Source organism: Athene noctua, chromosome 21 (genome assembly GCF_965140245.1).
Source record: "Athene noctua chromosome 21, bAthNoc1.hap1.1, whole genome shotgun sequence".
NCBI classification, from domain to species: Eukaryota; Metazoa; Chordata; class Aves; order Strigiformes; family Strigidae; genus Athene; species Athene noctua.
Genome location: NC_134057.1, coordinates 837,334 through 864,547, shown reverse-complemented (window position 1 = coordinate 864,547; position 27,214 = coordinate 837,334). Strand labels below are relative to the sequence as shown.

The window sequence follows — 27,214 nt, the reverse complement described above, 5'->3', positions numbered from 1 at the left end:
TTCGGTGTTTTGGGGCACCTGACAGGTCTCTCAGCTTGAAGGGCTGTATGTGCATGTGGTGAAGGGGAATTCACATCCTAAACAGGGAGAGTCCAAGCCCCTCCCTCTGTCAGACAGTGATGAAACCAGCCTTGTTCCACATACACTGTGAAATACATGTCTGCACAGACTGAAATACATGCCTGACTCATCCAAATCCTTCACAGATGATCTGAGTCAAGTGGTTGATTTGAATCAAGAAGGGAAGATGAATTTCCAGTAAGATAACTGATCTTTTTAATAGGATTTATGTGCAGACTTCCTAAAAGAGGAAAGAAGAGTGTGGTGTTCTCTGGGATGTGCAGCTCACAACCAAAGGAATTGAAATGGCAATGCAAACCAATTAAAAGACGTGTGCCTCACTGCTGCTCCATTTATACTTTGTTGAGACTTAGAAACCCTAATGGGCAGGTGCTCAGGGCTGTTGAGTTAATAGGGCTGTGTCGACACACATAGATGAAATCTCTTGACCCAGAGTTTCTGCTAGAGCCACTTCCCAAGAGGGCTGTCAAGTAGTCATAATAATTGCAGTTGATTTATTTCTCCACCTCTTCTAGAAGCCAGGCTGTGTGCTGGCACAAGCCCTGGAGTGATCCTTCACACTGTATTAATGGACACGAGGGTCTCACTTGAGCAACTCTATTTGTGATCCTCGTGGCACCATCTTCATTCATGGGGCACGGAGGATAGCTGCCAGTGTTTCCACAGATTCATTGTGGCCCTGGTGGGAGGAACTGCTGGGGTTGTCCAGTGCAGCCTCTCTCCCACAGAGGACTGTCACCCAGACTAGATCAGGGCAGCTGTTGTCTTATACATTTGAGCCCGGCAGCCCCCCAGGAGGGAGGTACCCCACCTCCCTGCTGACCCATCCCATGGCTGCTCCCCCTCTGCGGGAAGAGGTGTCTCTTCATGCCTGATGTCAGTACCCCCAGGAGGCAGCTTCTGTCTGTGGCTGCCTGAACCTCCTGCCACTGCTGAGAGGAGCTTAGTTTCAACCATCCCCTTGATATTTGTCCTTCCTGTAGGCTGTTCTTAGACCTTCTGTTGGCCTGACCCAACAAAGCCCAGCTGCCCTCACCACTCCAAATCGATCATGTGCTCTAAGTCCAGTGTGTGCCCACTGCAGCCCATCTTCCCTGGTGCCACGGCTGCAGTGCAGGGAGCCCTTTGGTGCAGCTGGCATTCATTGAGCTCGAAGGGGAGCTCTTTTTCTACTTCAATGGATCTGGGCACTGTCATTGCTTAAGATAGCAGATGTAGGTTCATCGGCACAACAGTGGCAAACTGCCACCCTATCCTGTGGGCTTTTAAATGCCGGGCTGACACCTGAGGGCCACACTTTCAGTCACGTGAGTTTTATCCAGGCTGTCATCGAAGCCTGTAATGACAACGATCTAAATTTGAAGTTGCAGAGAAGTGATTCATGTCCCTAAGACATGGTTTGTCACCAGTGCCACAAGTGCTGTACCATCTGCCCTGTGATTACTTGACACTGTCAGATCATCTAGTGATCTTTCAGTGACTGGAGTTGCTGCTTAGACCAGTTTTGGCTCAAGAATCATTGAGGTGCTAAAAGTTACATGTTCCTTTTCAGGTATCTGTGCCATTTATAGCCAAAACTGCATCAGCTTTTTTGAACACAGTTAACAAATTCATGCTAGAGCTAGCTGAACTCCAGCAAAAGCTCCCTGCCTCTTCTTATCCCAGCCAGTTGCTAGTGAAGAGGAAGCAGTCTCTCAATGAAGGAGATTCTGCATTTGTTTCAGGGGTTCTGGCTGCTCCTTGTCACGATCACTATAAGGAATAGGCCTCAGTCCCTACCTTCTTATTAGGGACAGATGCCACAGCCCACAGCCTTACTCCACCCAGCCTGTGAGCTCACAGGAATGGTGGTGCCAGCATGCTCCCTCACAGTGCCATGAGCTCATCTCGTTTGAGGGATTTCTCTGAGGCACTAGGAGCTATTGGGCTAATTCTTGTGTAGTGTGGAAGTAGGAAAATTTACAGTAGGTATTTTTCAGGGCCAAGCAGGAAAGGAGACTGCTGGATAGGTAAGGAATTGGCTGGACGGCCGCATCAGAATGCTACAGTCAATGGCTTAATGTCCAAGTGGAAACCAGTAATGAGTGTGTCCCTCAAGGGTCCACACTGGGACCAATACTAGTTTAATGTCTTCATCAGTGACATACCTAATGGGATCGAGTGCATCCTCAGCAGGATTGCAGATGACACCAAGCTGAGTGGTGCAGTTGATACCCTGAAGGGAAGGGATGGGCCATCCAGAGGGACCTGGACAGGCTGGAGGAGTGGGCGCATGTGAACCTCATGATGTTCAGCAAGGCCAAGTGCCAGGTCCCGGCACCCACTATTGGTACAGACTAGGGGATGAGGGGATGTAGAACAGCTCTGTGGAGAAGGACTTGGGGATACTGGTGTAAAAAAAATTGGACGTGAGCCAGCAATGTATGCTTGCAGCCCAGAAAGCCAGCTGTACCTTGGGCTGCATCCAGAGCAGTGTGGCCAGCAGAGTGAGGGGGGGGATTCTCCCCCTCTGCTCCGCTCTCGTGAGACCCCCCTGCAGTGCTGGGTCCAGCTAGCTCTGCGGGCACCAACAGCAGAAGGACACGGACCTGCTCGAGCAGGGCCAGAGGACGCCATGAAGGTGATCTGAGGGCTACAGCACCTCTTCTATGGAGAGAGGCTGAGAGAGTTGGGGTTGTTCAGCCTGGAGAAGAGAAGGCTCTGCAGTGACCTTACTGCAGCCTTTCGATATATAAAGGGGGCTTACAAGAAAGATGGAGTAAGACTGTACCAGGGCCTATAGTGACAGGACAAGGAGCAGCAGTTTCCAAGAGAAAGAGAGTAGGTTTAGACAGGATTCTTCATCCCTGGTAGTGTTCCAAGTTGGGTTGCACAGGGCTTTGAGCAACCTGATCTAGTAAAAGATGTCCCTGCCCATGGCAGGGGTGTTGGACAGAATGATCTTTAAAGGTCCCTTCCAACCCAAACCATTCTGTGAGTCTATGATCTGATTTCATTTTGGCATTTGGAGACAGAAATTACTTCATGTCTGAATTTCCAAGATGTAACTTTCATATACTCCGTTTCACTGAACTAGCTCTGTTTTATGGTACTGTCTTCATACACATGTGCTGTTGACATCTTACCTGTCTCTGTTAGCTTGTATGGTCTCCCATAATTAGCGCAATGCCTCAGAAGCTTTTGGACTTAGATACTTTCTTAGTCTTCTCTCATAAGTATGCATGGTTCATGGAGATGATGTGATGGTGAGGTCAATGATTTCTGGCGCTTTTCTTCCAACTCATTCCTCCCTGCCATTTGGGAAGATGTAACGATGGCTGCCCTTCTCCTAAGCAGAAGATTGTTCATACAGCCATGTTGCACAGGGCCAGTGCTACAGGGAAATCTTCCACTCCAGGTCTTCCTTTAATGACCTGGAGCTCAAGGTGATAGAGAAATGCACATGATGATGTGATCTTTTAGCCAATGGCTGTGTGTCCAGATTGTGACTGACAAGTAAACTATTCTATACTGCTTCAGTGGATGAGTATTTTCTCACTGTATGGGTTTAAGGTTTATAAAGGAGTTCAAGTTGTTCACCCACATGAAGGACTGGATCCCATGCTGAGATCTGCTATTTTATGTTAAGTGTAGCTACCCTTTAAGTTGCTGGCAGCTTACTGGACGCTTTATCTTTCTCCATACCCTCCTGTAAGAGTCCTGTTTTTGTTAGGGGAGAATCGGAAATCGAGGTCCTTCTGGCAGATCACACATATACAGTATAAGCAGAAATGTAGCATTGCTTTGGGGTGCCTCTCTGACCTGAGGACATTATACTGGTGTTATGCCAGTGGTGAGGCTGCAGCAGACATGCTTGGAACCAGTGCTGCTTGGAGGAGTGGCCCCAGAGCTGATGCTTGTTTGAAGGATTTCAAGACCCAGCACTGGGCAGCTCTGAGAATATGAAAAATGGCCTGTGCCAGCCACAATCTGCATCAACTAACTCTCACACGTCAGAGCGCCATTCTTTAAGATTCAAAGGTCACACATATGTTTGCTTCTTTCCCAAGTTCTCTCCACTGAGACCTCCTATGAGAGTAAAATAACCCTGTGCATATCCCATTTCACATGCACATCTGTGGAGTTTAGAAATAGCATTCATAAGCATGTCCCCTGTGTTTGTGTGCTTGGGGCTCTAAATATTCATGTAGGTTGTACATCTTGCAGCTCTCTCCAGCTGATAGTTAATCTTGCACTCCATTTATTTTAGTGTCAGAGACCCAGAGCCAAGGGTGGAGAGTCTTTTGGTCTTTAAGAGCTTGCTTCCATTGCTGACTCCTCTTCAGAGTAAAAAAACTCCATCATTTTCCAGCTCTCTGTGGGTGGATTATCTGGGTTGCATCTGGCAAGCAGCTACTCAGTGGGCACTGCACAGAAACTGAGTTCAGAGATGTTTGTTAGCCTATCTGTGAGAGCCCCTTGAGTGAGATGTTACCACTTACTGCTCCTGGTGTGCATTGCAAACTTGTAAACTGCCTGGGATTGTGCATGTCCCCGTTCTGCTCCCCTGTGTGAGCCCTAACACCCAGGCTGGTGGGGAGGGGTGCAGCAAGGAGTTATTTGATGTACCCTCCAATAAAAAGAAGGCCAACTGTATAAAAAATCGCCTCTGCAGCACTGAGACCAATAGACTAGATGGCATTGGGAGACCAAATCCCACATCGTGCTACTGACATATCAGCTATGCTACTTTCTGTTCTCAAGTTACCAGTTTACAGTCAATTTCTGCTTAAAATTCAGTATTTCTCAGACTTCTAAAGGTCTCTTTTTCTCCTTTCTCTCTTTTTCCAACAGCCTCTTGAGCTCACACGAAAAATCCTCCGAGATAAGCAGAACAAGAAGAATTCTGGTCAGCCCATTCCAGTATTTCCATCCTGGGTGTATGAGAGACCTGCACTTATTGGTGATTTCTTAATTGGCACCAGTTTAAGCACTGACACAACGGTACCTATAGGTATGTGATATACAGGGAAAATTGCACTAACTGTTAATGTTTTGTATTTGTTCAGAAGTGCTGTTCAAATTTCATCACACTCAAGATGAAAGCAAAACTTGGCTCTTTGCACTCTGCATCTGCAGAGTGGGGTTCAAAAAAAAAATCCCCCAAATTGTTCACAGTGTTTCTCCTGTGCTGAATTCCAGCCCCACTGTTGATCCATAGGATGTTAATGGTTTTGACTTGCCCAGTCCTTTTTCTTTCTTGAGTCACAGCCTCCACAAAATCCTACTGTAGGAGTATCATATCTGTATTCTCAGATGAAAAATCTGTAGTCATACCTGACAAGGGAATATTCATCGATCCACCCAGCTCAATATCTCTTGCCAGTGTACTCTATCCTTAGGCTGAGCTGTGTATAGTTTCTTATTCGTAATTAGATTTAAGTATTTTTTGGAAGAGAATAGCTGTGTTAGAAACTCATGTTTCCGTTCCCTAGAACTGTGGAGGCTCCTACAAGAAACCTGTAGCTTCTTCCTGATGTAGATTTGGGCTGTGTCTAAGGGGGTCATGAAAACTGTAGGCTTATTCTTGGAAATGCCCTTAAATAGCTTGTCCACCAGTGCAGTTCTGCCAAGGCCTTTTGGGATGTGCTGTGAGGGTATGTTTCTAGCAAGCTTGTAACTGTTCTCTCACGTACAGTCCTACAAATGGAGAGGGTTTGTTGCCTTGTTTCACAGGATAAGCTTTGATGTAGTAAGTGTTGTAGCCACTCTGTTCCCTGATCTTCTAATACACTTGATTATCTTTTGGATTGAGTCCTTTATGTTTCTTTACAGCTGGCCTGTAGCTGACTGCACCATTCAGAGGCCCTACAGTTTGCAGGTCACTGGCAGCTTTTGCTGGGCTAGCATTTCTTTGTGTCTGTATTTGAACTGAATCCTGATATGAGAGTATTTCAGTGGAGGGGAGGTAGGGGGAGTTGTGAATTGGATTGGAGCTCCTCAGGTCCAGTATAGCTGAGCCCTTTTGGGTGGAAGGATCAGCAGCACAAGCTGTGAGTGATGTTCTCTTGGCCACAGATGTCAGATGTATAGCCCTGTCTACTTGGTTTGCTTTGGTTATAAAAGAGCAAAGGATTCTGTTTTCCTGGAAGGCAAGGTAGATGATTTTGGAGTTGACCCTAACTCAGTTTTATTTCTCTATGTCTTGATTCAGTTTTGTATGATCTTCCTTTGTTCTCTTTAAATGGTAGCATGTCTCCCTTTCAAGCTTCAGGTACTAGTTTGAAATGACATGAATGGACCATCAGGTGGTACTATGGCATGTTCTGATTGTCTTCTTTTTTTTTGTTGTCTCTCTGAAAACAGGTACCTTGCCATTATCCTCGCAAGAATCCATGATCGTGGAGGACTTGCTGTACGTTCTGATTGGTGTGGATGGAAGATACATCACAGCACAGCCTATTGTAGGCAGACAGAACCGAGCATTTTCAGTCGATCCAAACTTGGACTTGTCCATCAAGGAGCTGGTGACCAGGATTCTTCCTGTAGCAGCAAGTTACTCTGCTGTCACCAGGTACCAAGCTGACTTTTGTCAGAGGAGGATTTCCTCCCTTGACCGTCAGGCTGTGGAATAGAGAATCTGTCATTGTGCAGATGTTAGCTTCCAAGCTGAATTTAAACCTATGGGGATATAAAATAAGAATGACAATTTATTTGAAGTGATTTTAGCTGCATCTGTTTTTTACCAGGTTTCTCCACTGTGCTGCCAGCTCACTTCATCATTCATCTCACCTTTGCTTTGTCCAAACTTGGTCTCAGTACATTCAGGCACAGTGCAAATAGGATATGTCTGCTTATTCTGGCTTGTCTTACCATTCTGCTCTGAATTTCTTCATGTTTCCTGCTTTTTTTTCTCCTCTGAGCATCCAACACTGAGGCAACCTTTGTGTGCTTCTGAGCAGGAGAGCCTACTGCTGCTTAGTTACTCATAACTAACTTAAGTAATTGTTAAAAGGTACACCTCACTAATAGCAGATGCTTATTATGTAGGTGTCTGCATTTGATTCTAAAAGATCAGCAAAGAGAAAGAAGCATTTTAGGTTGTGATTCATCCAGTCTCTTTTACATGTCTCCTCCCAGATGATATGACTTGTGTTCAGAAGCATCTGCCTCTCTCCACTGACATCTATGGAGCCATCTAAATGTGGTCAGAGGAAGCTCTGCTGTGGTCTGTGGTGTCAGAGGCTAGCAACAGTGCTTTCCCCACATGTCTGGGTGCACATTGCTTCCTTTTGAGATCTTTTCCTGTCCTCTAATCTGTTGCTTATGCAAAGACAATTGCCTTGAAAATCCTGGCTCTCACTTTTTACATAGTGGTTTTGCAAATAATTCTAGTTCCCCTGCAGTCTGAGAGGAAACGTCTTCCCACAGCTTTCCATACTAGGAGATGTGATGGAAGATAGACGGGGTGGGCACAGAGCAAATGTGAAACCTGAAACTCCAGCTGCAGATGGGTGCGCTTTCCAACACATGATCTACTCATACAGTGTCCCGAAGATAAAAATCCTGAAAGTTATAGAAGGTGCCTTGCCTGAAAAAGTTTCCATTTTGCTTTTTACAGGTTTATAGAGGAGAAGTCTTCTTTCGAGTATGGACAGGTAAATCATGCCCTGGCTGCTGCTATGCGGACTCTAATCAAGGAATACATGATACTAATTACCCAGCTGGAACATCTTCAGAGACAGGGGCTTCTATCACTGCAGAAACTCTGGTTTTATATCCAGCCCACAATGAGGACCCTGGAGATTCTTGCTTCACTTGGTAAATTTCAAAAATACAGTTACTACATTTTGACAGGTACATGACAACTTCTGAAAGCTGTACAGAGTAGCAATACAGACAGGGTATCTGTCACTTTAATGTTGTTATATATTAAAGAAGAAAGCCAAGGGGAATTGTCATAGCACTGCTCTTTTTTGAGAGGAGTGGACTCTAGGGCTGAATCTGCCCTTCAGAGCTGTGACAAGGCAAGTCCATGCCTTTTACCTTCACAATCCATGCCTCTTGGATCCATTGTTTCCACCACTGCTGTCTCTACTCAGTTTCTTTCCAAATGCCTCTCCAGCTGTGTGTGGATGTATAACCACAAACTGAGTCAACCAGAAGGAATCCTTGGAAGTTTCTAGTCCATCCCCTTGGTCACAGCTACAGCAAGTTGCTCAGGGCCATGTCCAGGCAAGTGGATAATCCCCAGCAATGGAGATCCCCCACCGTTCTGGGCCCTTTCTCATGACTTCACCACCCTTTCTGTGAACATTTCTTTCTGTATCTCCTACTGGAATCGCCCTTCTTGTTGGTTTTTCCCTTTTGATATTGTCACTGCTCCTCCAAGGGGATGAGCTTCAACAAGGCCAAGTGCCAGGTCCTGCACTTGGGCCACAATAACCCCCTGCATGGCTACAGGCTTGGAGAGGGGTGGCTGGAGCTGTCTGGAAGAGAAGGATCTAAGGGTTCTCTCATGAGCTGGCAGTGTGTCCAGGTGGCCAAGAAAGCCAACGGCATCCTGGCTTGTATCAGCACTAGTGTGACCAGCAGGAGCAGGGAGGTGACAGTCCCCCTATGCTCTGACTGGTGAGGCCACACCTGGAGGATTGTGTCCAGGTTTGGGCACCTCAACATGAGAGAGATCTGGAGGGGCTGGAGCGAGGGCAGAGGAGGGCAACGAGGCTGGGGAAGGGCCTGGAGAATAAATCCTGTGAGGAGCCAGGGAAGGAGCTGGGGGTGTTCAGTGTGAGGAGGAGGAGGTTGAGGGGAGCCCTCATCCCTCTCTGCAGCTCCTGACAGGACGTTGCAGAGAGGCTGGGGCTGGGCTCTGCTCCCAGGGAATTAGTGACAGAACAAAGGGGAACGGCTTTAAACTGCAGCAGGGGAGGGTCAGACTGGGCATAAGGAAAAGATTTTTCCCAGAAAGAGTACTCAGAGAGTGGAACAGGCTGCCCGGGGAGGGGGTGGAGTTCCCCTCCCTGGGGGTGTTTAAGGGTTGTTTGGATGAGATGTTGAGGGATACGGTGTAGGGGAGAACTTTGTAGATTCGGGCTGAGGGTTGGACTCACTGATCCCAAAGGGCTTTTCCAACCTGAATGATTCTGTGATTCTGAGTCTCATAACATTTCCTCTAGAACCATCCATCAGATAGTGAAGGGATGATGTTTGGCAACCCCCAGCTTCATTTGCTCTTCTCTTGGCTAACAAGCCCGGCTCCCTGAGGCTCTCTTGTATGTCCTGGTCACCAGTCCCCCACCATCTTACTAACCTCTGCCAGACTCTTCATTTTGTCATTCATACTGGGACCCCAAACTGACTGCAGTGTTCCAGAGGTGGCCTCGGCACTGCTGGGCAGAGGGCAGTAATCGCCAGCAGTGCAGCCCTGTGTGCTGCTGGTGTTGGTCACTGCAAGGACACACTGCCGACCCACAATCAGCTGGTTGTCCACCAGGACACCCCGATTGTCCTCTGCAGTGCTGCCTCTCAGCCATCTGGTCCCAGCCTGTGCCATTGCATGAGGTTGTTGGTCACAGATGCAGTTATTTCAATAATTTTGGTTAAACTCTTTGGCATGAGAATACTTGTGCAATTCTCTACTCAACCCAGAGAATTTATCTGGATGTAAATAGCTGTTCTATTTACAGTCTGGATTGGATGATCCCTCTTGGTATTCACTTCTGAAATTTTCAGCTTTTCAGAACACAGCAGTTAGCCAACTACATTAAGGTTTCCTTTTATCCAAAACTCATTTGCAGGACTGTATTACTCTGTCCCTATGTCCCTTTTGTGATGGCAAAGTAAAAATTTCACTATCAACCTGCCTTAATCCTGGTGTTCGAGCTATATGCATGCCTACCTCAGTGTTAAGTTGAGAACAGAAGTGCTTTTGAGACCCGAGTTTTTTCAGGCAAGCCACTGAAGTGTGTGTTTCTTCCATTACCACTTGGAAAGTGGATCTCTATACATGGTCCCCTTGGTGTGGGAGGCTTTTGGTCTCAGCCACCACATACCTTGTGTCTACCTGAGTTCAGTTCTCTTTTCCTGGAGGGTTGGGTTTATTTGGTTATTGCTTTTTTAGACTGTGGATCATTTGGGTTTTCATTTCAGGATTTTCGGGATGTAAGCTTTTGGTTGTGTGGTGGAATGGCCTTGCATCTTCACAGCAAGGGTCTGCAGCTGACATGGAGATCTGTGACTTAGGGTGGTCAGCTAATCAACTGCTAACTTCATTAAGATTGTGTAATTATTCTCTGTCAGCTTTATGTCTTACATCTATATTTTTAAATTTTAGCTACTTCTGTGGATAAAGGTGAGTGTATGGGAGGATCAACCCTGAGCTTACTCCATGACAAGACTTTCAATTACACGGGGGACAGCCAGGCCCAGGAGTTGTGCCTGTATTTAACCAAGGCAGCCAGCGTGCCTTATTTTGAAATTCTGGAAAAGTGGATATATCGAGGCATCATTAATGATCCATACAGGTAAAGAACAGTTAAGGAATGAAAATGAAATGTGGAAGTTTAGAAATACTGCTCAGGTCTTTGGCTTCTACTTTTTAGTGCACTCATCCCTCTGTTCTGTAGAGTCTGCATAGCCTGGGGGCCTGGACACGGCAGCAGTAGGTAGACAAGGCAGCATTGCAAGGAACGGTTGCTGCTGGAGAATGTTTAACCACATTTCTTATTTGATTCAGTGATTATACAGTCAGGCACACTCTCACTTCCTTTATTTTTCCAAATTCAAGGAAATTATATGCAAAAGTCAGTAGCACAACAGTTCAAATATGCAGTCCACTCAAATTCCACCTTAGCATGCCTTTCCCCCTTTAAGTATTCTCCTCTCACATCCTCATCCTCTTCACAACAGGGATGAGCCCTCTTCTCAGTGATTTTATGTTAAATGTAGTCCACTAATATGCTAATCTGATATGAGCTAACAATACTCTTTGAAGTTTCTTGGCTTTTGTAGAATCATTTGAAGCATTTCACTGTGTCTAACATTTTATGTATTATATCAGTTTCCCACAGTTTCAGAATCCTATGGGGGCCAAAACTCAAGTTAAAATAGCTAAAATTAATGCCTTCCTGATGGTGAGAGGGCAGACAAAGGCCATTTTCCTCACCTCTACATTGGCAACCAAACAGTGTTTAGACTTGGTTTGTGAACCCTATAAAATTCTGTGTCCGTCATAATTGATTTCACATTAGCAGAAACACTGCATAAAGCTTCTCTTACTACAAATACAGATTAATTTCAGTTCTTGATTGGAATGTATTTTCATGAGACCTTATTTCTGATAGATTCTATTACCAGTTTACAGGTCAAAAAAAGTAATCCTTATTGTATCACTTCCTGCTTGTAAACATCTCCTTTAACTGTTCAGTGAGTTCATGGTGGAGGAACATGAGCTGCAGAAGGAGAAGATTCAGGAGGACTATAATGACAAGTATTGGGATCAAAGATATACTGTTGTTCAGCAACAGATTCCCTCATTCTTGCAGAAAATGGCTGATAAAATACTAAGCACAGGTAGGTAAAGATATGCTTCTGATGTATATTAAGAGGAATCTTGAGATAAACATTACCATACTTTGTGTAAAAAGTAAATCTCATCGTGCCTTGCCAGTTTATGTGGTTGTCCAGCTGAATTTGTCAGAGGAATAGAAGAACCAGATTAAAAAAGAACCCCAAATCCTATAAATAAAACAACACGTGGGAAGGAGTCCAGCAGCAAGGGGAGCTGTCTGTCTTACTGCTGTTTTCATGGGAGCAGTTTTCTAGCAGGTAGCTAGGTGGAGCTGGGCAGCTGAGGTTTGAGCATGCTGAGCTTTAATTTGGGTGTTTAAATGAAGCATGCAAGCTGATGGCTACCGTTGTTCTCTTCCCTAAGTACAAACCCTTCCAAAAGCTACTTCTGAAGTGCAGCACCAGATCTTCAGAGTTTCTGGCTATCTGCAGAGATGTTTTGATACCACTGGGAAACAAAACCATTTCTACATCTCTCCTTAAACATGATACTAGGTGCCTAATTTAAAATTCTGTATCATCTTTTGAAAGGTGTATAAATCCTTTGCAGCCTTCAGTAGAACGTAGTATAAACATTTCAGAGCATATCTTCTTCTAGAAGGAACTGGTCTGAAATTTTCCCTGTTGGATGTACATGGGTCATTCTTTCTTTTTGCTTCTAGGGAAATATTTAAATGTTGTACGAGAATGTGGACGTGATGTTACCTGCCCTGTGGCTAAAGAGGTCATCTATACTTTAAAAGAGCGAGCATATGTGGAACAAATAGAAAAAGCATATAACTATGCAAGCAAAGTTCTTCTGGATTTCCTGATGGAGGAGAAAGAGCTGGTGGCTCACCTAAGGTTTGATTACTAAATGCATGTTAAATAGATTGGTTCTGACAGTGAAGCTACGTTTTTGACGTTATCTCTCTTTTCTTGGGGTTTATTAATGTATTATCTCTGTTTTCATTAGAAAGGTTGACCTGAAAAGCGAAGATGTGGGTTTTTTCCTGATGAAAAAAGAAGTGTAAAATCATAGAAATGTTGAGTGGGGAGGATGTCTGGGGATTCCAACTTCATTGGAAGGCTGTTGCCAAAACTAGGTTAGGGCAGTCGTGGCTTTTTCTAGCCCAGTCCCAAAATCCACCCTCACGTATGGACATCCTCCACGTCTCTCATAACTTGTCCCATGGTTGTGTGTCACTCCCACCACCATCTGGTATGATCAAGAAGAGTTTAATGTGAATAAGAAATAGTTTGATATTATGCATCTCACCAAATATATGCCATGGTTACTGTTCATGAAAACATAGGTAGTTGGAATAGACTAAGTGTATTACCCCCAAGTTCCCAACAGGGTTTTTCTTAACATTGTCCTTTTTTAAAGTTAATTTTAATGAACTCTGTTTTGATTCTTGCAACACATTTGACCAATAGAAAATGCATTCTAGCATGCAAACTGCAGCTTTCTTATGTGAATCAAGCTTTTAGTTTACTACTATCCTCAGAAAACAGTGAAAACGGGAATCTTGACTATTCAGAAGGCAAGGGAGCAACAAATAGGAAACTGCAGTTGATAGCTGATTGTAAGGTAGTTTGTAATTGGGCTGAGATCTGGTACCGGAGGTGCCACTTCAAACCAGTGACACAGTGTGAAAGAAAGTGGCCTGAGCTTCCTGGGACAAAGCTGCCAAGTGACTTGCACAAGAAGTTGCAGATTGGGACACGTAAGCTGGGGCACTAATAACAACCCAAGTGAATGTGCCTAGCAGGTGAGGTGGGGTTGCTTTGGTCCTGCTTTTTGCTAGGTCTGAAAAAGTTGTAGCTGCAGCAAAGGTGTCTGATTCAGGTCTGGGAACACTACAGTTCCAGCTGAGAGAGGTTGTAGGAAGACCTGAAGAGTTCACTCCTTTGAAACTGATACGTGTCTTCCTACCCTGTGAAAACCACCGGAGAATATGTCTTGTTTGGTGAAAGGTTATAAGAGCTGTCTGAAACCTGTCTGTTGTTATGAAGACTCTTCCTAGCCTTGCTAACAACTATCATCCTTCCGAGCTTTCTTTGCTTAATAGGAATATTCAAAAGACACAGGCTTCCAAAGCTCTGGTGGTGCATGTCTTCTGTTGGGCCCATCTGTCACAGCATAGTTTCAGTTTAAGGTGTTGCTCAGCCTCTCCAGGTGGGATTGATGTCTGTGACCTCCTCATCTTCAAAACAGGCTCTCTGTTAGATCATTCCGCAGCTGTCCTGTGTGTAGGTAGTCTGCTGGGGTGCAAGTGCAGCTGGTTGAGGAGGAAGCTACTGAGCTTCCAGTGCACATGTGAGCTTTGAGTGCTGAAGTGAGATGGTTGTGATCAAACCCCAGGGACCTGTGACAGATAAGCCTCTCAGTTAAGCAGGAGTACTGGCTCTCTCTCTTCACCGTCCCAGAAATGTTGGTTGGAAGGGACCAACAACCTTGGCAGGTCTCTAGTTCAGCCTCCTGCTTGAACTGGGATTGTCACCAGCATTAGGTCAGGTTTTCACTTGGGTTTGCACTCTAGGGTGTGTCAGCAATAAGTGTCTCACTCCCCTACCTGCTGTGTCCTCAGTTAACTGCTGACACTGTCATGACCTCCTCACCGGGGGAGTTTTCTTGGTTCAAGACAGTAATGACAGTCAGGGAAACAGGGGCTGAGTATCATCCCAAATTAACAGTGATCAGGAGTCTGCAACCACATTGTGTTCAGGCTGTGCTGGTCCCGTTTTTACTCTTGAAACTGCAGTTATCCTGTGTGATCTTTGGCCAGGTGCTAAGTTAATTTTCAGACTCTCCTCTGAGCGATTTCCAAGTTCCTGGCCCACAGCAATGAACTCTCCCTGGTGCCAAGGGAAAATTAAAGTTTATGTATCCTAGTATAGCAGAAGTCAACGCAAGAACCTGGAGTACTTAAAAAATCAGCCCAGACACTTTTTCATTCAAAGGAGTCCAAGATTCTGCTCTGAATTGGCAACTGCCTTTTGGATGGATATGCACACTGTGGAGGTTGGGGTGTTGTTCAGGATAGCAGTATGAGCCTTCACCCAGCAATCTAGTGCATCTTTTTTTTCCTAAGGTTCATTTTTCAAGGAAAAAAGAAACAGCAGCAGCCCTGATCTCACTGTACAAAAGCATCCTGACTGAGGTGGAAGGGAAGAGGGGATATGCATAAAAGACTAGTCTCTGAATGGGTTATTTATGTCTGTGTGTAGTGTATGAAGAGGAACATTTTGTGATCAAACCCAGCAGGCTGGCTAAATTGATTGCTTTTGTTCCTTTATATCTAATATGGATTAATTTAGGCTTTAAAAACCATAATTGTCCCTCCATTTTCTTAAGCAGATCTATAAAACACTATTTCCTGATGGATCAAGGGGACTTTTTTGTTCATTTCATGGATCTTACAGAAGAGGAACTTAAAAAGCCTGTAGATGACATAGTAACTACGAGGCTAGAGGCTCTGCTCGAATTAGCCCTGCGAATGAGCACAGCCAACACAGATCCTTTCAAGGATGATTTAAAGGTAAGGATGTATGTAAGCAGAAGATAATTGAATTTGAGCAAAGGCCTGCCATGATTTGGGAAGTTCTGTGTCCCTGTAAGAACCTGCTGAATGTACAGTGGAGGAAAAGAGAATTGAGGCTGTCCTTCTGCAGCCCTTCTCTGGGTTAAATCCTCTTTCATCCAGATTAGCAACTGGAAGCACCCACCATGGACTGCATTTTCTTGCTGGCATTTGAGCATGGAGAAGGTGCTTTTGGGTGGCCTCAGGATGAGGTAGAAGCAGTAGTGTGTCTCTCATACTTATTCTCAGCTTGGGTGCTTGCTTTGGAGTACAAGAAAATACCCAATTAGAAGTCCTGCCTGTTAATGATTGTGTATTTTACAGATGTGAAGCAGCACAGAGGCTGTGCCTGGGGAGTATGAGATCTGAATAGACCTTACAGAGGCTGAGGGCAAAGCAGAGTGATCGGTGTAGGATTATGTTGTATGCTGGTTGTTAAATGATGCTGCATTGATGCTGCATTGTTAAATGATGCTACAGTGATGCTGCTCTGGTGTCTGCTGCTGTACCGACCCAATCTTACCACTCACTATTGCTTCCTAGGGGGTCTGGTGACTTGAGGGAAACTCTGATAATTTGCACTTCTGCCACACGTCTGTTGCTACACAGTGGTTGTGAGTATCCTGTGGCTTCATTTCTTTCCTGCCTCTCTTTTATAGATTGACTTGATGCCACATGACCTCATTACACAGCTCTTGAGAGTACTGGCCATAGAAACGAAACAGGAGAAGGCCATTATCAGTGCAGATCCCACAGAGCTCAATCTCAGCGGTCTGGAAGCATTTTCTTTTGACTACATCGTTAAGTGGCCTCTATCCCTTATTATAAACAGGTAAAGTATCAATTCACTGAAGGAGAAAAAGGCAGAAGCTTTTGCATGGGGTTGAAGCATGTTTTCACCCATCAAAATACTGGAAAGCCTGTATCTTTAAAGGGATGCCGACTAGCAGAGAATGCTTTGGGGTTGTTGAGCCCTGCTTGCTCCACTTGTAGGCTGTGAAATACGGATTGTCTCTTCAGCAGAGCCCTGCTAGACCATGTCTAAGGCATGTTTGGAAAGTCAAGCTTTCATTTTAAAAGGGGGAAAGACATAGGTCAAAAGATGCTTTCTCAGCTTGGTCCCTGGTTTTACTTGTGACTGGTCACCCAGTTTTCATTTGTCCGTGGCTATCTGAAGTATCTCCCCTGAGAGATTTCTCTCTCACAAGAGAGTTTCCATGCAAGAATGAAGCATTTCTCAGAAGTGGAGAGCCAAAAAAAATGTACTTTCTGGTATCCCTGGTTGCAAACTAGAAGGATACAGGCTGTTGCTAGAATCACTAGAGTAAGCTCTTTTACATTTAATTGAATTATGAGGGACTGAATGGTTCATTTTTCTGCAGAGGTTTGCCCTGTGAGCCAGGGCAAATGGGACAAGCAATGCTACATGAACGGGGTGACAGATGTTGAATTGTTAAATGCCAACAATTAGTTTGTCCCTTAATTTCCCCTTTAAATAATGAGTTAACACAGTGGGACTTTTCTAATGACATGATGCTTTTGAAATTATGTCTCTTTTTTTCAAGTTGAGTGTATTATCTCTGATGGTAGCCATGGAAGTGAAAATACTATTTGGTAAGGTTTCATAAACTGTATCGACTGGAGCTCAGTAGACACCTACACTGAAGTGTCTGAATGCAGACCTGAATCCAGTCCCTGAAGCTATAAATAAGCATCCCCATCTGCTTCTGACAGTGCATCGATGGTGGGGTAATGCTGCCTGTAGCTTGGTTACAGGCTTTTCTTCATCTTTTTGGAGAATGCTGGTGAATTGTTTTGGTGATTGTAGCAGCCTTAGTGCAGTGAGTACACGACCACAGGCATTCAGCCTTCTGACCCAGCGTCTGTGGAGTGACCTTTCTGCAGGTAGCTTGAGGGAATTGAAGAAGGAGGCTGGTGATGTACCCACTGGTAGGAAATATGGAGGAGGGACTCCTTGGAGAGAAATTCTTTGGGATGGTTACAAATGTGACTTTTTTCCTTTGGTTCAAATTGTTTCAGTGTGGATCTGTGTGCATCTGAAGGCGTAAGGAACATATTGTGTAAAGTCTCTTTGCCTTTGAGCAGCCTCAGCCTTCACAGCTTAGTCTGTCAATCAGAACAGGGCTTAATCTAGATGGGTTTCTCCTTTCTTTTCAGGAAAGCACTGACAAGATACCAGATGCTTTTCAGACACATGTTCTATTGCAAACATGTGGAAAGACAGTTGTGCAACGTTTGGATCAGCAATAAGACAGCCAAACAATTCTCCCTGCATTCAGCTAAGTGGTATGGCCTTTTTTTCTGCTGGATCAAATGTGAAGTTTTGGGTTTCCTTCTTGCTAGTTAAATATGTCGTGACATGGATCAGATCATTTTGATGTGAAAAAGATCCTTACAAATTTCTTACAGTCTGAGAGAGGCCAAAATATAACAATTTAGGTTTCAATAGGAAGTGCGTGTTCAATAATCTTTGAGCTGCTTGGCTCATTCCTCTGTTGGCACGAAGTTTTGGAAAGGAAGAGGTGGCCTTTAAGGTTAGCTCATTATACTCTGAACAGTTACAGCAGAGGACATCTGTGCACATACTGTCTTGGTTGCTGCTTTAACATCAGGAAGATTGGTAAGGACCCTAGTCCTTTAAATCCTCCTCTTCTGGCAAGGACTCCTGACCTTCACACAACTTGGCTAATATTTGGGGGTTTGGTGTGACACAAACTGGAACTAAGGTAAAATTGGTGGGGTGTTTTCCCAGGAAATCATTGTATCTTACTCCATCTGTGAGGGTAAATTTTCATCTTTGGGTCTGCACTCCAGGTGCTGGTGGTGCCTGTTTGGAGGGTGAGGCAGACCCCAGCACTGCGAGGTGGTACCTTCTGCCTTGCCAACAACACTTTCTTGTGACAAGGTAACCTTGACTGACCTCAGCCAACATGACTGTAGCTCTGGTTCTCCTGTAATTGTAGAGGTGTTAGGGTAAGAGAGCTGTGAGGGTCTCCAGTCCAACCTCCAGCTCACACCACAACTGTGATCAGCAGGGGACAGGGCAGCCGTGGTTGAAAACGCCTCGGGTGGCCACCCTCCCCCTCTCCGGTGACCTGTCCGAGTTTGCTCAAGTTAGTTCTTAGTTTGCCATCACAGAGCCTGCATAAATCAACACTGAAAGAACCTCTATATAATCCCACTATTCTATTTTTAAGATGAAATTGCATTAAATACCCTAAGTAGCAGGTGATCTGATTAAATGTTTGGATCCCCTGAATATACTGATGCAAGGCATAGAATATTTTTATGTGTTCATTTAACAAGTAAGGCTGGAAAGAAACATGAACCATTTATCTTGTTAAATTTTGCCCTTCTAATGAATGCATGTCTCACTTCTCACTTGATAGTTATGCTGGTTAAATTGCTTTAATATTTAGTATCAAAATTTTAGTTGACTATATATTCAAAGTAATCGTCTAGTCTACAACAGGTTCAAAACTCTGACTCTAGTAATTGAGAGAAAGCCATTTGAATATGTGGAAAACAGTCAGAGATGGTTTGCATTAACTTTATAATCCCTCTCATGTTGCAGCAGTGAATTTGCTAGGACAGAAATATTTAGCTCTGCTTGACTGTGCAAGCCTGGTGATAGTTCTCCATGGCATTTGCTAGCTCTTAAGTTGTGTGGGTGTGATTTCTCCCCTAGGTTTGCTGGTGCTTTCACACTGCGGCAGCGGATGCTGAATTTTGTACAGAATATCCAGTATTACATGATGTTTGAAGTGATGGAGCCAACATGGCACATTCTTGAGAAGAACCTGAAGTTGGTGAGTGTGTGTGCTTGAGAGAAGTTGGAACAGAAGTCTTAACAAATTTAATATAGGGAAAAAATGCCTAATGTCAGTTACTGTAGGTATCTGTTATATGTTTTGCTGGAGGCACTTAAGTGTCTGGGAACTGTTGTACTTATCACACTGCAAAGAGTGCTGCTGTTCTGCTGTTCATTACCTTTCTGCTTTATTAGTCATATATCCCTTTCCTCTGCTTCACAGAACCACAAAATCACAGAATCACCTAGGTTGGAAAGGACCTTGAAGATCATCCAGTCCAACCATTAACCTCACACTGACACTTCCCAACTCCACCAGATCCCTCAGTGCTAATTCGACCTTACTCTTCAACACCTCCAGGGATGGGGACTCCACTACCTCCCTGGGCAGCCCATTCCAACGCCCAACAGCCCCTTCTGCAAAGAAATACTTCCTGACATCTAGTCTAAACTTTCCCTGGCGCAGCTTGAGGCCATTCCCTCTTGTCCTGTCGCTTACTACTAGGTTAAAGAGGCTCAAACCCAGCTCTCTGCAGCTTCCTTTCTGGGAGCTGTAGAGGGCCATGAGGTCTCCCCTCAGCCTTCTTCAGACTAAATAACCCCAGTTCCCTCAGCTGCTCCTTGTACCACATGTGCTCCAGACCCTTCACCAGCTTTGTCCTCCTGTCTATGCCTAGCTCATACTCTGCACCCTGTTATGTAAAGGTGGTGTTCTGCTGAATGTTACCATGCACAGAAGAAGGAAAAACGATGAAAAAAGAAGGATGATGCAGGGTGCGAAGGTCATGAACCAGTCCAGTCATATTCAGTTGATTCTTTGGCTGATTTACAGTGCTCTTAAAAGCGAAGGATGTGCTTTCTCTTCCATGAAGCTGCCAAGGCCTGGCATGTTAGGACTGTCTGTTACATAACAGGGCCTTCCTTATCCAGGTGGTTATTCCACATGTGTATTCCTACTGCAGGTGGGCAAGGCTGGGGAACTTTTCCACTCTGGTGCTATCTGGCAGAGGCTAAGTTCACTTCCTACTGTTTTTGCTGCCTGACAAGGGGTATCTGGGCCATCATTTTGATTCCTTTCACAGAGATGTAGTGTTCTGAGCTGTGGGATTTTCCAGGTGTGTTACAGAATATTTCTGGTTCACTAATCCAAGTCAAGTGACTTCTCCAGACATTAACTCTTTGCCCTAGCGAAAATGGCAAGAATCAGTTTTTATCTTCTGATGGGCATGTGAGATGCCTTTATTATCTCACAAAGGAACACATTCTCAGCTAATGGCCCACCTGCCTGTTTTAAACCAAGAATGAGAAGTCATTGAGAGTTACCTTTCAGAACAGGCTGTCCAAGAAGCCCATAAAGGTCGTCTTATACCTGGTTCCTTTCATGTCAGATTTGTTGGTTCCATCCTTGACAGCAGAGGAAGAAAATCTGTCACCAACAGGTCAAGGTCTAGAGCAAACCCTTCTCCCCTTTTTACCTGACTGGTAAAGATATAGACTTTCAGGGCATGCAGAGTTATGGTGGAAGTTCATTGGACAAGCAAAGGATAACACCTGAGCACTGACAGATCTAGTGAAAGCCACAGCAATGCTGCAGGTACATGTTGTCTTTTTTGCCATCTGCCTGGGCCTAGCCCATAGCTTCTTTGTTCCCTAGGAACATGTGCTGGAGCCAGCGCACTGGTTGCCTCACCTCTCAGCACCAGTGGACCTGCATGGCTTCTGCAGGTTTTTGGCATGCAAACAAGTCTTAGTGGGAGGAAAATGAGAGTAGAGGTGACATCTTAGGTTACTTCTGTACTGCTGCCTAAAACAAGGGCAGAGACACAGTCTGTCTGCTCCACATTACATAGCAAATGTCTCCACTGGGTCCTGTGTGGTCTTAACATACAGTCTTTTGTGTTCTTCCAGTTTCAAGTGTTTGCAGCAGTCTAAGCAGGGCTGTCTTGTGGCTGTGTTCATAACATGAAGCTGCAGGGATGCATTGTGTGGGCTGGGGTATGTTGCGAAGGCCTGTGAAAGTGCTTGAGGGTACCAAGTTTGGTGGAGTAGTGTTGGAGGGCTTTGCCAAGGGAGGGAATATGACCTGCTGCCTTCTCCATGTCAGGAGACAACTTGCGAAGGTCCATAGGATGTGCTGTCCCTCAGCTTTGTCTGATGGTTGTCTTGGCATATGGCACTCGGCACAGGCAAGGGCTGTGCCAGGCAATGAGCTTATGTTTAATTAGAGCAGATGGTCAGTCATCTATTCCTTCAGCTTGTTTATTTTGCAGCATAACCTTTGTAATGGCTGTAGTAATTTTCCTTATCCCAAGGGACATGGCGTTCCTCATAGTCCTTCTCAGCTTCTTTACCTGCTGTGGTGCTGCTGTGTTGGGGCTGGTGTTGGGGTGTCACAGCTCCTGTGAGGGAACAGGAGGCAGATGTACATCACCATATTATTCTTCCCTCTGGTAGTCACCCTCTGGTCACATGCTTCTGGGTTGCACATCTTTTTCCTCTTACACTATGAAAAACATTTATCTGATGTACTAGACAGCCCAGCACTCCTCCTGCAATCTGCGTTAAGCCACAGCAGCTCTCCTGGCAGCTCTCTGATGAGCCTTGTGAATCTTCAGCAACAATTGATCCTATCTTAGTTTCCACTGTGTACTGGGCAGTTGTTCTGGGGTCAGCTAACCAACCATTTTAATGCCCTGTCATCCTTTTTCCTGAAGAATTCACAGCAGGCATCAGGTCTAGGATTGTGAGCATCTCTATGTATTCTTGTCAAGGACTTCTGAACAAGAAGAGGTTATATGTCAAGCTCCTGAATGATCTGAGAGAAGTGTACTTGCTTCTTAATTTTGTTGTAAGTTTAGGTTTGCAAATTATAATGCTCGGTTTACTTTACTTGCATTGAGGCCCTTAAACAAGTTATGCTCTCCCAGATTCTTCCGTACTGATTTCGGGTAGCGCTTCCTTTCAGCCTCTGCTGACTCCAGAAGTCCCAGAATGGACTGTTAGATGTGATAGGTACATGGTCTGTATTGACAGCATCCCCTGTTCTGAAGAAATATCTCCTGACTCCAGAGTTTTTGCAAAGACTTTCTGTCTGAAGATCTCTCTCTGCTTTGGCTCTCAGCCATTGAGTTTCTCTGTTCCTTCAGATATATAGCAGTGTTAAAGGATTTTTATTTCAGTTCCAAAAAGGAATTTGCCAGTTTGTACTGTTTCTCAGAGGAGACCATTCCCAAGAAATGTCTATAGACCAAATCATTTTGATAGCCCAAGTGGGCAGAATTTTTCTCTCACTATGGAACATCGGTGAGCCACTTTAGCCTGCCAGAGATTGTGAGACAGCAGATATAAAGGGACTTTTGGGGAAAGGAGATTTGCTCGTGCCTTCACCATATGCTTCTTCATTTTGAAATTAAGGGCTGCTGCAGCGTTTTGTAGAATGTTCCTGCCATTGCTCCCTGCGTGAAGGGCTTCTCCGAGTAATTGTGCACTAGTGACAATTAGTGATGTGAATAGGTACACAAGTCATCACTTCAAACCAAGAAAGTTTTTTTGCAAGTTAGTAAAGTCTTCGGGATGTAATCCAGATGTATGTTTGCCTCCCATCCTCATCAGTGTCCTTCAAGGCTTTTAAATCTCTAGGAGATGGAGCATGCTCCCTGCCAGTGCTGGGGCAGGAAAAGTCTGGCTCTAGGCAATGTTGTGTTATGGGCACCTGTGAGTCAAACAGCTCAGTGCTGCCAGCTAAAGAAGCTGTTTCAGCAACCACTTTGTTATGCAGTCCTTTAAAAGAGCTGCTCACCAGGGATGGCATAGCTCCAGCTACTGGGTAAAATCTTCCATGATTTAAATACAGACTCATTTATTTCCAAACAGAGAATGCAGAACTGGCTCTTTAACCTCCACAGTCTACAGACTGGGATAGGTTTTTCCTTTCATTTGCATTTTAGGAGAGAAAAGGATGATCCTCACTGGTCTCCTGTAGTGCTTTATGCTGGTTTTTTATTTGTCAGGCTTCTCTCTTGGTATTTCCACTTGAAGTCAAGGTGCTTTCTTCCTGAAAATCTAACTAGTATCTTCTTCACGACATGATTGTCTTCATCAACACAACTAGCATCTTCATTGCATTAGAGAGTGCCAATCTCTGTTCTGTACTGGTTGTTTAAAATGTTACAGGGTGGGGGTTTTTTTGACATCGATCCTGATGGAGCACTGAAGATACCTTGGCAATTTTAGTCCTATGGTTCTTTACTAAGCTTTTCTTATGTTCTCAGGTTCATCACATCCCATAAGTGTACAGAGTGAGAGGAGGTTTTTAATCTATCATTTAAAACTCAAGACTGAAACAGCTCAGTGAAGTAGCAAAGCTGGACAAAAATCTCATAAAATCCTTGCAACGCTGCATGTCCCAGTTCTTTGTTGTGCTCCTAAAACATGTTTCTAAATAACGTGTATGTTTTAAGCCTTGTAAAATTAGTGACATTAAGGTTCTTTGATTTATTTTTCTCTTTCCCACTTACTGTAGCTGACTTTACTGAGACTGTGAAGGTGGGAGTGGGCATGACAAGCAGTTTTAAAAGCAAAGGAAGTGCGTGTTCAGAAAGCAGGTAACTCCATCCTGAGCCTCCTTTCCAGTGGAGGGTTTGGATGATTAAAGCAAGCATAATTTGGTTGAGAAGGTGATGTGACAAATCAAAGGGAAAAAGCTTGTGAAGGGTTGTTGAATGCAGCAATACAAATACAGTCTCCATCTCAGGATGTTTCTCAAAGCTGGAAGGTGTATGAGAAGTATCTTAACAAGCCCTAGATCACGTCTGAGAGGTCACTGTCAGAGTCAGGATGCAGGGTTAGAGCTTTAGTCCAGAGCAGCACAGCAGCCCTGGTTTGGTTTTTCATTATTGTACTGTTCTGTCACAGGCATCTAACATTGATGATGTACTGAGCCACCACACAAGCTTCCTGGATAACTGCTTGAAGGACTGCATGCTAACCAACCCCGAGCTGCTGAAGATCTTCTCCAAGCTGATGGCTGTCTGTGTCATGTTCACAAACTGCATGCAGGTATGTACAGCCTCCCCGTACTGACCGTGCCACTGCCAGCTGCTTTGGGTGCCAGCCAGCCATGACAGTCTCTCTTTTTTCAACTCGACCCCTCTTGTCCTCGATGCACTCTGTTCCATCCCTCCAGCTGACTTTAGAGCCTGACTGCTCAGACCCTCGTCCTTTCGCCCAAATCGTTTCTGTGGCTTCTTCCTCCATGAAATTCTCTGTGCTCTTTTTCAGTGTTGGGATCAGATTCATATGACCCAAATTAGCTCTCTTCAGCCAAGTCCTGCAGCAGAAGTTGTAGGGCTCTGCAATTTTTAGTATGTTCTTTCGAGGGTCAGTGAGGACTGGTGACTGGACCCATGGAGACTGATCTCTGTGGGCACACTTTAGCCAGCACCTCAGGGAGCCCATAGCTTTAAAAAAAACCCCACCTTGCTTTGGGTTAGGGAACTTTGTGTATTAACATTGTAAATTTAATTTGAGTTAGCTTTCATGGGAATTAGTTAGCTGCAGGGCTAGCAGAACTGAGTCAGTCTCCTACTTTGCCATAATTGAAAAAACAGGATCTAACCATTTCCTCAACCCTCTGCCCTCCAAGAGGTTCACCCAGAGCATGAAGCTGGATAATGAGATGGACCGGCTCACCTTAGAGCACAGCACAATGCTGGGCCCGCCAATAGAGGAGGAGCGTGCTGAAGAGCCTGCGAAGAAGCAGCTGACTAACAAGGTGGGACACGGGATGGACAGCTGAGCCCTTTCCCCTGTGGGTGCTGCCTGGGCTGCAGTCTGGTCAGCGTTGGCTGCCCTGCCTCTTGCAGACAGACCTTCCTAGTTTCTAGAGCACCTTTGACCCTGAAAGCAGAGCCTTTGTGGAATTGTGAGCATTTTTGAGGGCAGTGTGGAGTGCTGATGGCGTTCCCAAAGTCTGCTTTGAAAACCCTGTCTCCCACAACAGCCCCTGCTCTTGTTTTTAAGTTCTTAGTTGTGCATTGGGTACCCACATACAGGCTTTCTGCAACTAGAAAACTCTCTTATTTGCAGAACTAGAATTCTGTGAAGGATGAGCCAATAAACTGTCAGGTGTGACTCTTTGCAACCCATCCCTTCATACCTGGGGTATTTGTCTTGCCCGTATTTCTGTATCCTGATGCAGACGTACTAAGAGGGGTGTTGGGCCTGCCCTGCGGTCAGCACGCTGCCTCCTGGTCTGCGGAGAGCCCTGCTCTGCGCCATCACGCTGCAGGGCAGTTGGAGGGCTCCAGAGGTTACAGCCTCTCTGAAGCAACACCCACTTTCTCCTCCCTGGCTTTTCCTCCTGATGGAAATGACAGCGTGGATTTGAGAATAACTCTACTGGGATTCTCCCAGATAGGCATAGCAAGGTTTTTAACTACCAAGGACCTTGCAACTGTTTTGAAAGATTTATTTTTAGTGGCTGAGTGACTGTGAAGTTTTATGGCAGTATTTCTGAGCAGGTTAGGAAATAGGGAAGGAATAATTGCATCTCTTTAGCAAGTGTGAATCAGCAAACACGTGGGGCCACTATGCCTTTGTCTTGATAGCTTTTAGCAGAGCATGCTGACAGCCTCCACCTGACCTCTGGCTTCGAAGCAACTATCAACAAGTTTGATAGCAATTTCTCAACACATCTGCTGGACCTTTTGGACAAACTGAGCGTTTACAGCACCAATGACTGTGAGCACAGCATGCTCAACATCATCTACAGGTGAGCCAGTTGTTTTCTCTATGTAACTTCCCCTCCTGTGGTTCCCAAATTCAGCTCAGGAAGAATAATTGCTGTTTATAACTGTGCATGTCTGTCCTATCAATGAAAACACTGAAATCACAAGAAATACTGCTTTGCATTTCAACCCAGTGCTTTAAAAGAACCAAACACATTCCTTTGAATTATGTGAAATTTGTCTATTAATGTTGTAAATGTAATGCAAGTATTGGTTTTCTTGGGAATTGTCTCACTGTGTAGACAGTGAATAAGCTGATTCCTGAATACAGCGTAAGTATTCCAAGATGAGAAAACCATGCAAAAGATTGATCATAAGTGACTATTTTGTTTGAAGCTCCCATCTTGTCTTTATTTAAATAAGCATCCCTTATTATGTATTTATTGTGGCCTCACCCAGACTTCCTAGCTTCTTAGGAATCAAAATTCATCCAGTAATACCTAAAAGTCAGGTACACAAGATCTGCTCTAGGAACAGAGAGAGAGAAGGAGAAGGAGATCTAGGTTTTGCTGCCAGGTTTATAACCTCTGTGTTTCTTTTTTAATAAAATGAGATGCACAAGGCCTTCTTTGGTATAGTTAACATTTGGTTTTGCTACAGAAAATACTAGCGTTGCTGGGCTTTTTAAGATCCATGTTACAGATTGGTGGAGGGACCTGTCCTGGTACTTCTAGCTTTGAAGAACCACAGATAATGTTCTAGGAGCATTACCCTGAGTTGAGCACATGTGCTGTGCAAGCAGAGTGCTTTTCTGATCCTGCCACCAGCGCTTTAGGAGCAGCACAGAAATAACTGCAGCTATGGAGTTTGCTGCTAAGAGCAGCTTTTAGTATTTGTGTCTGGAATATGTTTTTCAAGACTTAAGCACTCATGAAACCTAGCAGCTTGCAGACTGGAAACGTTCAGCTGAGGCATGCATATAACCACAGAATAAGAAGGCAGGTGAGGGTCAGGAGTTGTCATCTCTTCGTTCAGAGAGTCACCTTGGTGGAAGTCACATGTAAGAGCTCTTGGGCGCCAGCTGCCTCACACCTGGCGAAGGCTGTGACTCTTCACAAACGCTGTTTGCGGATTGTTAGGCACATACAACAACCAAGTCATTTTTATAGTGACTTTCTTCCCAGTGAAGAGGCAGGATATATATTGCGTATAGGCATAATTTTAAGAGGCTAGGGTTTTAGTTAATACAAAATATTTCAACACCAACACATTTTTAAGTGCTTGTTCTATGTTTGTAAGCCTAATAAATGCATTTGCACTGTTACTGTGCATGTGAGCCTAGAACACTTGAGACTTATCTCCTTTGTCATTGCTGTCAGCTAGGGCACCGAAAACAAAGCCATCCTAAGTATCGATTAGTTTCTTCATGCTGTCTGTAAGCCGGTGTGTAGCTTTAT

At 44.7% G+C, this 27,214-nt stretch overlaps 1 protein-coding gene across 2 annotated transcripts in view; it reads left to right on the top strand.

The window, feature by feature from the left end:
- Positions 1 to 27,214, top strand: part of TUBGCP2 (tubulin gamma complex component 2) — a 42,043-nt gene that overhangs the window by 5,808 nt on the left and 9,021 nt on the right. Inside the window, exons 5-17 of one of the 2 annotated variants that reach the window (XM_074924165.1) lie at positions 4,915 to 5,074; positions 6,427 to 6,634; positions 7,682 to 7,881; positions 10,397 to 10,586; positions 11,489 to 11,634; positions 12,294 to 12,474; positions 14,975 to 15,155; positions 15,857 to 16,029; positions 17,376 to 17,504; positions 18,907 to 19,027; positions 23,944 to 24,087; positions 24,674 to 24,802; positions 25,638 to 25,801. In XM_074924165.1, the coding sequence (XP_074780266.1) occupies positions 4,915 to 5,074; positions 6,427 to 6,634; positions 7,682 to 7,881; positions 10,397 to 10,586; positions 11,489 to 11,634; positions 12,294 to 12,474; positions 14,975 to 15,155; positions 15,857 to 16,029; positions 17,376 to 17,504; positions 18,907 to 19,027; positions 23,944 to 24,087; positions 24,674 to 24,802; positions 25,638 to 25,801 (2,126 nt within the window). Of the gene's footprint in view, positions 1 to 4,914; positions 5,075 to 6,426; positions 6,635 to 7,681; positions 7,882 to 10,396; positions 10,587 to 11,488; positions 11,635 to 12,293; positions 12,475 to 14,971; positions 15,156 to 15,856; positions 16,030 to 17,375; positions 17,505 to 18,906; positions 19,028 to 23,943; positions 24,088 to 24,673; positions 24,803 to 25,637; positions 25,802 to 27,214 lie in introns of both variants that reach the window. The other variant, XM_074924164.1, reaches the window with a different exon arrangement.